Here is a 13135-nt window from a genome sequence, read left to right as displayed (position 1 = left end):
CCTAGAAAATGCACCACACTGAATCCTGATGGGGAAAATCCAAGGAAAAAAAAAAATCACAACAAGTACTTTTTCCAATCAAAATTGGTACAGGGAAACAGAAAGATCTAAGGACACTGGGGATGGGATCTGGCCAGGAGCAAAGGACCCAGGACTAGAACAAAAGAAAATCTCGGACTAGACACCCCCATAGCCATTCCAATGAAATCAAGTACCAATTGGTAGTTCTGCCTATTTTTCTGGGTCACAGATCCAGGGAGGTAGCATTTTGATTAGGTACAGTAGAAAGCACTGAATAGTACACTGAGAAGGAACAAATTTAGAAGCAAACAGCAATTGTACAGAAAGCGTCTCAGTTCCAGCTTTTAGCCCATTCTAAAAGCCTGCAGAAGGGCAGGAATCTCAGGCCAAAAAAAAGCTTACACTGTCAACTCTGAAGCAGCAGTTTTCCAGATGGCTGACAGAGATTGAGCCTAGTGACAGTCTGCTGTTGCTCAGATCCAAGTCCAAGCCAGGAATTTGCAGAGCTCAGACCAAGACTGGCAGCAATCTGCATCAGAACATTTAGTGAACACTGACAGCTTTCAGATCTCTGCTCTGGCATGAACTGTCCTCACAGACCCTAGAATAACACACAACTTAATATCTCAAGAAAGCAATATTAAGACCAGCCCTCCAGATATTCCCCCCATCAATGCATACAGCCTGGACCTAACACAAGTCCAAAGTCAGAAAATAGGCTGAAAGAATGACAGGGATGCTTGAGACATAAATCCAGAAAAAAAGAATCAAAGCCTCAAAAAAAAAAAAAAAAAATTAGCCTGGGCACAAATTTGATTAGAATTCCTAAAGGGAATGAAGAGCTTAAAAAAAAAAGTTTTAAAATGTACTGTTGTTGTTTTTTTTTTTAAATCAATGAAATTGAACACTACAGGGGAAAAAAAGGAAAATAAATGAGAACCACAGAAGAATTTTAAAGGGAATTAAAAGAGGCACAAAATCTTGCCCAAATAACAAATTCTATGAACACCGTTGTTGTTCAGTTATTTCAGTTGTGTCCAACTCTTCTTGACTCCATTGGATATTCTTGGCAGAAATAGTAGAGTGCTTTGCCATTTCCTTCTCCAGCTCACTTTATAGATGAGGAACAATGGCAAACAAGGTAAAGTGACTTGCCTAGGGACACAGAGCTATGAAGTATCTAAGGCTACATTTGAATTCTGCAAATGAGTCTTTCTGATTCTAAGCTAAGCATAGTACTCTCCTCTCCACTGCACTACCTAGCTGCCACTGAAAATTAGTGTGGATCAAACAGAAGCCAATGACTTCAAAGGGTGACAAGAATTATTAAAACAAACTTGAAAGACTAAAAAACTTGAATCATATGACAAAAACAACTGACCTGGAAAGCATATCCAACAAATTTTTTTAAAAAAGAAAACTATGAACATGTTTTAAAAATAAAAACTTAAAAAAAAATCATTGGACTAGCTGAATACTATGTTAAAAAAAAAGGGGGTGGTGGTGGGAGGTAGCTAGGTGGTGCAGTGGATAGAGCACCAGCCCTGAAGTCAGGAGGCCCAGAGTTCAAATATGGCCTCAGACACTTAACACTTCTTAGCTATGTGACCCTGGGCAAGTCATAACCCCAATTATCTCGGGGGGGGGGGGGGGGGGGGGGGGGGGGGAAGCACCTAGGAACTGAAAGGAACATTAAAGCCAAAATCCAGAGCTTCTTGGTCAAAGAAGAAAATATCACAAATGCCCAGAAAAAAGGAATTGAATAGTCAAGGAAGAGTAATCAGAATTATACATTATTTAGCAATCAGCTCTCTGAAAGAATGAATGGCTTGGAAAATGTTATTTCAAAAACAAATGATAAAAACTTGTAATCAAAAACATTAACTCAACCAGCAAAAATGAGAAAAGTAAAACTTAAATCAAACTGAGAATCTGCAAGCATTCCTTAAGAAAAGACCAGAGCTGTGTAGAAATTAGGAAAGACGGGATGATAGAGGGAGCAGCTGACACTTAACCTCATTCTCCTTTGACCTAGACAGAGGAGAAAAGTATTTATCTATGCACATTTTACACACACACACACACACACACACACACACACCCCTATAAGAAAAGGGGCTTGTTTACCCATGTACCAATTTTTGATCATCCTCCTAAGTTCCCATTCATTCCCACACCAAAAAAGAGCTATATGAGATGACTCAGGCCAGTTTCAATGAACCTGTGATGGAGAAAGCCATCAGCATCCAGAGAGAGGACTATGGAGAGTGAACATAGATCAAGACATAGTATTTTCATTTTTTTTGTTGTTTGCTTGCTTTTTGTTTTCTTTCTCATTTCTTTTTTCCTTTTTGATCTGATTTTTCTTGTGCAGCATAATTGTGGAAATATGTATAGAAGAATTAAACATGTTTAACATACTGGATTACTTGTCATCGAGGGGAGGGCATAGTGTGAAGAAAGGAAAAAAAAATTGGAATTCAAGGTTTTGCAAGGGTAAATGTTGAAAATTATCTGTGCATATGTTTTGAAAATGAAAAGCTTTAATAAAATTTTTTTAAAAACTATAAATACCTTTACTGTTTTGCTTAGGATTAACTTCTCCTCAACTTCTTTGTAAGTCTCCCCTCCATCCCTCAACTCAATAGCAAATACAAAGAGCATTGATTATTCTGTGGATAATGTGCATAATGGATGAAGTAACTTATCATTGCTCCCATTATCATGATTTTGCACATCTTAAATCATGGAGGTAAGTAGGATAAATGTACTACTATTAAAATTCTTAAAAATACTCATTTTTTCCTGAATGAGCCTTTTGATTTTAAAAAAGCTTAAAAACAATATTGTTCCTCTCCATCAAATCCTACTATCTCAATTTTTGCATCATGATTTTATTCTTTGCATCTTCTTATTTTTGTTTCTAAAAACGAAAAAAAATTTTTATTAAAGCTTTATATGTTCAAAACATATGCATGGATAATTTTTCAACTTTTAAACCTTGTGTTCCATTTCCCCTTTCCCCCACCCCTCTCCTAGATGGCAAGTAATCCAATATACGCTAAACATAGTAAAATATATATATGTTAAATGCAATATGCATACATATTTATCTTGCTGCTAAAGAAAAGTCAAATCAAAAAGAAAAAAATGAGAAAGAAAATAAAATGCAAATAACAAAAAAAAAAAAAGTGAAAATGCTCTACACTCAGTTCCCACAGTCCTCTCTTTGGGTGTAAATGGTTCCCTTCATCACAAGATCACTGGAACTGGCCTCAACCATCTCATTGTTGAAAAGAGCCACGGACTTCAGAATTGATCATTGTATAATCTTGTTGCCGTGTACAACGATCTCTTGGTTCTGTTCATTTCACTTAGCATTAGTTCATGTAAGTCTCTCCAGGCCTCTCTGAAGTCATCTGAAAATATTTTATTACTTCTTTTGTTCTTCTAAAGATTTTTATTCAACTTTATACTATTAAGAGGCAATAGGAAGGCCTTATGATACATGTCTTTTTGCAGTAACAGTTGAATGGTTATGCAGAATTAATTATCTCACTGACTTTATGTGTCAGGTCCTAGGAATCGAATCATAAATTTCTTTCCCACTCCAATTTTTTTCAAAGAGATTCTCTTATTCCCTCTGTTCTGAGTAATCAGGAAAAGTTTTTTGATTCTAATCTTTATCAGAAGAAAACTGATGTTACTGGAAATGTTTATCCAACTCCCCTGAGGCCTAGTAAGGACAGGAACAGCTACCAAATTGTGGAATAAAAGTCAACAAGAAGCAGCCTAAAATAATTTTTTTTTTCTTCTGTGAAAAATGATAGTTGGCCTTTAGAAATAAAAATGTATTTCACTCATGTATTTGAAAGATATACCACAAGAACTAAAGATACTAAATATAAATATAATATATATAATAAATATAAATATAAATAAAGATACTAAAGATAAATAGAACTTTTATTCAGCATTGTAAAAATGTTGTTATTATTAGAAAGCTCAGATTTCCATGGAATAAAAACGGTTGAAAGTGGGCAAAGGCAGCTTGGTATAGTGAACAAGGAAATGGTCTATCCTAGAATGAAGAAAACGGTTCAAAATCGCTGGTCAGACATATTAAAATATGTGACTTGAGGCAAGTAGTAGAAACTTAAAGTACCTCTGGGCAACTTTTAAGATTCATTGGTCTGCATTGGAAGATGAAGCTTCCAATAGTTATCAAATAATGGATGTAGATTTTGTCAATACAGTGAGGTGATTAAGGCTGAATTATATTGTATTAGTATGAATGGAAGGAAGAGGAAAGAAATGAGAGATTTTTGAGGTAGAATGAGTAAATGATATAATATGTAGAGTGATAAAGAGGGAAAATGAAAAATGAATAGCTGACATTTCAAACTTAGGTGACCAAAAAGATGATGACATAAGGGAAGTTTGAAAGGGAATTATGGACATGTTAAGTCTAAGAGATTTATGGCATATGCAATTTAAAATATCTATAAGGCCAACAGATGTTAACAGAAAAACCTTACAGCACTGGAATATGAGAATGAAGTTAAAATAGATAAGTAAATATTTTAAAAGAGAACAAGTACAAAAAACCCACTATACACAGCCACTAATGGTAGCTAGGTAGTACAATGGATAGTGTGCCAAATCTGTAGCCAAGAAGACACTACCTAGAATCCCAGACAAGTCACTTATCCCTGTTTGCCTCAGTTTTTTCTATTCTTGTCAAGAAAACCTCAAATGGGGTCATGAAAAATTGGACATAAAAATTGCTTTGTGTGTGTGTGTGTTTCTTAAAAGCAGTCTATTAGAAAAACATGTATACTACATAACTCACAGGTTTATCTATAAGTGCTCTGCAAATATACAAGTGCTCTAGAAACAAGTTATTAATATTTTGATTGCTACTTTGATGGTTATTTGAACTTAACATCTCCAAACTTGGAAAAATATAGTACACTCATTCCTTCATATTCTGTGAAATTGATGTCTATATTCTCCCATAAATCCTTCACAGGAAGTCACCATATATATGAGGGAATTTTCCTCTAAATTTTCTGATACTGCATATAGATACAGACGAAGTTGGGTCAGTTATCCTATTAGTTATCCCTTGATCTCAGTATAAGAATAGCTTCTCCCTTTTTCTAGTAATACAGATCTACTGAAGTATCCTTTATACCACTTTTCTTATGTGATTTTTTTTGCTCTTAAGATATTATGCTTCCAATGTGAAACTATGCTCAAAGCGTTATCAAATTGTGCATACCCTTTGATCCCAAAGTGCCTCTGCTAGATCTGGATCCCAGAAAGATCATTAAAAAAGGGGAAAGGACCCACATGTGCAAAAATGTTTGTAGCAGCCCTTTTTGTAGAGGCAAGGAACTGGAAACTGAATGGATATCCATAAATTGGAGACTGGCTGAATGGTATGTGAATGTAATAGAATATCATTGTTCTATAAAAAATGACAAGCAGGATGACTTCCATAAAGCTTGGAAAGACTTGCATGAACTGGGTTATTAGGAGGATTCTGGGAAGATGATGGAATGAGTCAGTAAATTTCAAGTTCTCCATATTTCTCCCACAAACAGAACAAATTTGAAACTTAGGGCCAACATAGACTGGTGAAAAATCAAGAAAACTTGGGGCAGAAAGAGGGTCCGACTGACACAATCCAAAAAGATTCAAAGAAAGATATCAGGCCAGGAATACTATGAAGGGCCAACACTGCAGGCTAGATCCACAGAAACACCAAGTGGAGACCCCTGGAGCAAGCTGGGTATGCCTAGAGCCTCAGCAGGAACCACAGAAACTTCACCTCCTGGACTATGTATATGAAGTCACTGGTCTGAGTCCAGAAATACTGAGAACCTCGACTGATTAGCAATGCCAGGCCCAGATGTGCTGTAGGGATACAATCCTTGGTGAGAGGAGCCAGAATATCCAGTGAGTACAGAAATGCAGCAGGGATGCTGCTGCCTGTGGGTACTTGCAGGAGGGTGGAACTCTTGGTTTAGAGTTCCAAGTCAGAGGGGAGAGCTGAAGCCAGAGGCACCATCCCCACTCCCACTCCCACAATTAGAGGTGCTCACACTAATACTTCACATTAAAAAAAAAAAAACTGGCAAAGAGAAAAGAACCCCACCACAGAAACATATTATGGGAACAAGGAAGACTGGAAATCATTTTCAGAGGACAAGAATGAAGTAAAAAAAGCTTCTATCACAAAGAGTAATGTGAAATGGTTCCCTGCCCAGAAAGAATTTATAGGAGAATTCAAAAAAAGATGTAAAAAATCAAATGAGAGATATGAAGGAAAACTAAAAAAATAAATAAAAAACATCCAAGAAAAACAAGATGATTATGAAAAAAGTTACCAACTACAAAAGGAGATAAAATCGGAACACAAGTGAATACAAGGGATGTTGTAAAAAAAATTATCCTGGCATGGGTTCTGTCAATAAAAAGTTATTATAATAAAATTTTATAATAAATTTATAATAAAAATAAAAATTTTTGAACATCCAAAAAAAAAAAAAATTATCCTGGAGTGATAGAACATGAAGGCAAAGTAGAAATACAAGAAATCCATTGGTCACCACCTGAAAGAGATCCTTTGTAGAAAACACAGAATATTATTACCAAATTCCAAAATCACCAAATCAAAGAGAAAATTTTTGCAAGAAACGAGGAAAAAAAATCAAAAACTGGAGCTACAATTAAAATTGTATAGGACTTATAAGTAGCCACAATAAAAAACTGCAGGTCTTGGAATCATATAGACCAGTAAACAAAAGAACAAGGTTTGTGGCCAAAAACATTACATCTAGCAAATATCCATAATATTGAATGAGAAAAAATGGACATTCAACAAACTTGTAGATTTTCAGGACTTTCTATCAATCAAACCCAAACTCAACAGAAAACTTTAAAATGTAAGAGCCAATATCAAAGATCATTGATCAACTTAACATGCACAAATTGTTTATGTTTTTTACATGGAAATGTATATCATATGTATACCAGATGTATACCATCAACAATAGGGTTATAACTCAAAAGAAAGAATGGGGCAGAGTTAAGGTAAAAATAGTAGTAATGTTATACAAATAAGGTACAGAGGAAGAATAGACACAGAGGCATTAAAGGAGGAAGAGGGCTCATAATTCTGAAAAACATACTCACATTGGGAATGGTTTAAATAGGTATATTACACACACACACACACACACACACACCCCATGAAGGGTATAGAATCCTTCAAAATCTATAAAGAAATGGGGCAGCTTGTGTGGGGGGAGAAGGGATAGACAAGAGGAAGTAAAGGGTGGGGGAATAAAATAAGGGAGGGATTCATGTTAAAGAGGGACAAGTTAAGGAAAAGAATGAAAACAGAATTAGCAGGGATAGGAAAGAGGGTGAGAGTGTGTGTGTTGTGTAGTTATGTAGAGGGCTGAAACTCTATGCACTGAGGTAAGGACAGCGGAGCACTTGAGGCTAACTAACGATTGGACAATATACTCTATGGGCATATGCTTGGAAAATGGCCCTTCCCACTATACTGTGCTGGCTCGATGATTGATGTATACAGAGGATTATAGGAGGGACTAGGGGGTGGAATAAGATTAGCCAGGGTCACTTTTGCAGTGCCGGAAGAAGGAGGAGGTTGCGGAAGATCCCCTTCACTTCTACCCCTAAAGACCAAGAACAAAGACTAAGGACTTTTGCTTATCCTGACTCTGGCCGATTCTAAGGTATCCTGGGTGCTAGCGTGGTCGTCACATTTATATACATATACATACATATATATACACGCATACATACACACACACATATATATATATGCATTTATGTATATATGTATATATATGTGTGTGTATATACATATGTGTGTATATATATATATATACACACACACACACATACATATGTATACACACACACACACACACACACACACACAAATGTATCTTTACTTAACTATAACCTGCTTGGAGAATAAAAGATGAAGAAAAGAATAAAGGTGTGCACAGCAAAGAATTAAAGAACAACCTATATGGAAGTAAAGAAAAGATAACACTTGTGTATATAATTTCTTCTACTATTATATATCCTTTCTGGAACTAGTAATTTATTTTTATATGTTTTGAATTCTCCCTGATGTTCCATTTTCCTTCTTTCTTATTCTTTTTTTAAAATAAAATAAAGTGCTAAGTGAAGTGAGTAGAATTGAGAGAGTTGAACATAGCAACAAGATTATGTGATGATCAACTGTGATGGACTTGGTTCTTTTCAACAATGAGGTGGTTTGAGGCAATAGATTTTCATGGAAAGAGCCACCCACATCCAGAGAGATAACTATGGAGATTGAATATGGATCAAAGCATATAGTATTTTAAACGTTTTTGTTGTTGTTGTTTGCTTGTTTTTTTTCCCCCTTTTGATCTATTTTTCTTGCACAGCATGATGAATATGGAAATATGTTTAGAAAAACTACACATGTTTAACCCATATTGACTTGTTTGCTATCTAGGGGAGGAGGGAAAAAGGAAAGAGAAAAATTGGAACACAAGGTTTTGCAAGGGTAAATGTTGAAAACTATCTTTGCATGTATCTGGAAAAACAAAAAGCCATTATTTAAAAAAAGTTATACTCTTCTCATATCAACTATGTGCCTCTCCGTTGTCCTTTTGGTTACCTATACTTTTTATCCCCTAAATAAGCAGTAAATGAATTTATTAGGAACATTTTAGTCAACTATTTCAATAAAACAAATAAAAAAACAGTAATTTTCATGAAGTGACAGCTAGGTGGTACAGTAGTTAAGAATTCGAAATCTGTAGTCAGGAAGACCAAAGTTCAAATCTATCCTCAGACATTTACTAGTTATGTGACTTGAGAAATGTCACTTAAGTCTGTCTGCTTCAGTTTCTTCATCTGTAAAATGAACCAGAGAAGAAAATGGCAAACCACTCTAGTATCTTTGCCAAGAAAACCCCAAATGAAGTCATCAAGAGTCAGACACAACTGAAGAACAATAAAATTTGAAAAAATAAAATAGATGAACATTTACAAAAATGCAAACTGAAGATCAAAACTCAAAATACCAATAGCCTAAATAGTTTATTCCAAAGAACAAACTGGGGAGGCAGAACCAAGATGGAAGAGTAAAGGCAGGGACTTACTCAAGCCCCATTTAAATAATGACTAAACAAATTCTAGTGCATCAGATCCCACAAAAAAAGGGTGAAAACAATTTATCAGGTCAGAAGGAAAGAGCTATTGCATCAGGGTGAGAGGGGAACATAGTCCTCTGCAGGCTATGCCAGCCATCAAATTAGAAAAATATCAACTGAATCAGTGACAAAGATGACAATTTCCAGATCTCTCAGGCCACAGACACCAAAAGGTTGGCAGGAAAGATTTGTAGCACTAGGATGAGAGTTGCAGGTCCAGCACAGCCCCACCCTGGGCAAACCAGGAGTAGGCCTGGGGACGAATCTCTCAATCAGCTACTTCTGGAAGTCTCAGCCCACAGATGGTAAGGGGATCTAACAACCGGTCATAAAGAGATTATTGGGGTTTCTTCGCAACCTTGGAAGTGCTTTGCCCATACTCAGATCTGGGACACATTACAGGCTCACAATCCCAGGAACCTTCCTCACAATTCCAGAGCAGAAAAGAGTGCTTGTGGTCACTAAAATACTAGAGCAGGGGTCCTCAAACTTTTTAAATAGGGGGCCAGTTTACTGTCTGTTCCTCAGACTTTTGAAGGACCGGACTATAGTAAAAACAAAAACTTTGTTTCGTGGGTCTTTAAATAAAGAAACTTCATAGCCCTGGGTGAGGGGGATAATCGTCCTCAGCTGCCGCATCTGGCCCAAGGGCCATAGTTTGAGGACCACGGTACTAGAGCATAGGCCAGAAGAGTAGTAAAAACACTTCTTAGATAATACCACCTTGGAAGAACTGAAAAACTTACAAAGGTCCCTAAAAGGATCTCTGAAAAACAACTTCACAAAATCCCTGAAATTTGGAATATAATACTTTCCACCTTAGAAACAGAACTCTAACAAAGTGCTAAAAGTCAAGTAATAAGTTAGGAAAATGAGCAGAAAATAGAAAATATTCTGGCTACAAAGTTACTCTGGAGACAAGGAAGATCAAAACACAGTCAGAAAAAGATATCAAAGTCAAAGCTCCTTCATCCAAAGCCTTAAAAACAAATAAGAATTGGTCTCAATTGGAAGAACTCAAAAAGGATTTTGAAAATAAAAGAAAAGGAAAAATTGGGAAGAGAGTGAGAGTGTTGTAAAAGGAAGTACAAAAAACAAATGAGGAAAAGGAATAGATCCAGGAGAGAGAATTTTTAAATTATTTGATTATCTGAAAGCCACAATCGAAAAAAAGGAACCTAGACTTCATCTTTCAAGAAATTATCAAGAAAAACTGTCCTGAACAAGAAAAACTTATCTTGCTATACAAGATAAATCAGATCTAGAAAGAAAGGGAAAAAAAAATTTGAGAAGGAAAAGAAATATGTAAGCAAACAATAACAAAGAACAGAAATGCTATGTTGTGGTTCACTCTCATTGCCATAGTTCTCTCTCTGGCTGTAGCTGATTCTCTTCATTACTGAACAATTGGAACTGGTTTGAGTTATCTCTTTGTTGAAGAGAGCCACATCCATCAGAGTTGATCATCGTATAATCTTGTGATTGCCATATATATAATGACCTCTTGGTTTTGCTTATTTCACTTAGCATCAGTTCATCTAAGTCTTCAGGCCTCTCTAAAAAAAAATCATCCTGTAGGTCATTTCTTACAGAAAATAATATTCCATAACATTCATATACCACAATTTATTCAGCCATTCCCCAATTGATGGGCATCCATTCAGTTTTCAGTTTCTTGCCACTACAAAGAGGGCTGCCACAAACATTTTTGCACATGTGGGTCCCTTTCCCTCCTATAAGATCTTTTTGGGATATAAGCCCATTAGTAAGATCACAGTCTGCTGGATCACAATCTGATAACTTTTTGAACATAGTTCCAAATTGCTCTTCAGAAAGTTGGATTCATTCACAATTCAACAAACAATACATCAGTGTCCCAGTTTTCCCACATCCTCTCCAACATTCGTTATTTTTTTTCTGTCATCTTAGCTAATCTGAGAGGTGTGTAGTGGTATCTCAGAGTTGCCTTAATTTGCACCAAAAGAGATTTAAAAAAAAAAAAAAAGGAAAATTCCCCATATGTCCAAAAATATAGTAGCTTTTTTCTGATGTTTTTGAACAAACTGCAGTATGTTATGACAGAATGCTATTGTGATATAAGAAATGACGAGCAAAATGCTTTCAGAAAAAACTGGAAAGACTTTCGTGAGCTCATATAAAGTGAAATGTACTGTGGACAAAAGAACAGCAACTGTAATATAATCAGCTATGAATAACTTTACTATTCTCAGCAATAGTCTGAAGGACTTATGATGAAAAATGCTATCCATTGCCAGAGAATTAATTATATCTGAACACAGACTGAAGCACAATTTTTAAAAACTCTTATTCTTGAGGTTAAAAAATTATTTTACATGCAACTGGGGGAAAATAGAACTAATAAGTAATGAAAAAAAAAAGAATAAACTGGATAAATCATTTTCATTAAACAATCAATTCCAATATCACATTTAAAAAAAAAAATCCCCCCAAATAGGAAAAGATGAGATGCTACTAAATTTTTATCAGGACACAAACATGATCTTGACAATCAGATCAGATTTGACAGTCAAAACAAAGAAAATGAAAACACTTCCTCAAATCATAAAGACAAAAATTCTAATAAAATATTAGCAAAGAGGTTATAGATGTAATAGAATAAGTAAATTAGTTTCACTGTAGGAATAGTCTAATACTAGGCTAACTGTAAAAACAAAAAAATTTTAAATGGAAATAATAGCTGTAGCAAAGTTACAGAATACAAAATAAATCCATAAAAATCAATAGCATTTCCATTAAATCATCAACCAAATTGAGTGGGAAGAAAATGAAAATGATGTTCATACAATACCTGCTCTCCCTACCCTTTTTATAAGTTTATATGCTATTTTTGCATATCTCAACTATGACATTTGTTAAGTTCTATTCCCTTCTTCCTAATTTCTTTCCAGTTTAACCAATTTCTCTGTATTTCTTCTCTTATGACCATCAAAAGAGAATGAAAGTATCCCTAATATTTGTTTGTCCTATTTTAATTCCATTTTAGAACATTAAGATTCCAAGTGTATTTTTCTTCCCATTAGAATGAAAAGTATTTTATTATTGTTTCTACCCTTCCAAATATATTTTGGGGTGTTTAATAAACATTTCCTTTAAATTTTTTAATTATTCAATTTTATTTTATTTTCATTTCTAAATTCTCTCCTCTCACTAATCTATGATTTTGATTTTTTTCCTCAATTGTAGCCATGTTTATTTATTATTCAACTGAAATGTATATATAATATGTTAAAGTTTCAAATTATTCTAAAAATGAAAACATACAACACAATGACCAAACATAATTCTATTGTACCAATAACAAAAAATGTCAACCCATCTTCTGACAAAAGTTAGTCTCTATATGTAGAGCAAGAAATACATTTTTGGACATGGCTAATGGAAGAATTTATTTTTCTTGACTTTGTGACAAATTTGTTATGAGTTTTTGTTTGTTTGTTTTTTCCAGAAGAGAAGAAAAAAAGGAGAAGAAAAAGATTTTATTTGAAAAAAATTGCGGGGGAGGAAAGTAATCAGGGAACTAAAATGGCACTAAACATTTCACTTCTAACTTCATCGTAAGCTACCTTTATATTTAGCATCTCAATTTGAGGCTTTAGCTTAAATGTTGCTAAAGATACCAAAACAAATTTTCACATTTAAAATTTTTTGAAAATTAGAACATTAAAACTTACCTCTTCATCCAGTTCTTTCATTATCTTGTCTAGTTTTATGTTTGAAGTTCTATAAAACACAATTGAGTACAATGAAAATACAATCCCGTCTTTATTATATAGAAACCCATTATCAACATCTTTGTTTACTCTTGGAATTTACATTTT

General features: G+C 34.7%; 1 protein-coding gene across 2 annotated transcripts in view; it reads right to left on the bottom strand.

Annotated features, from left to right (window-relative positions):
* Window positions 1-13135, bottom strand: part of ROCK1 (Rho associated coiled-coil containing protein kinase 1) — a 127909-nt gene that overhangs the window by 43519 nt on the left and 71255 nt on the right. For both annotated transcript variants that reach the window (XM_031946552.1, XM_031946551.1), the window contains exon 13: window positions 12989-13037. In XM_031946552.1, the coding sequence (XP_031802412.1) occupies window positions 12989-13037 (49 nt within the window). The remainder of the gene's footprint in view (window positions 1-12988; window positions 13038-13135) is intronic.

This window comes from Sarcophilus harrisii, chromosome 1 (assembly GCF_902635505.1).
Source record: "Sarcophilus harrisii chromosome 1, mSarHar1.11, whole genome shotgun sequence".
Lineage (NCBI taxonomy): Eukaryota > Metazoa > Chordata > Mammalia > Dasyuromorphia > Dasyuridae > Sarcophilus > Sarcophilus harrisii.
The sequence above is the reverse complement of the archived record's forward strand: the minus strand, read 5'-3'. Positions and strand labels throughout refer to the sequence as shown.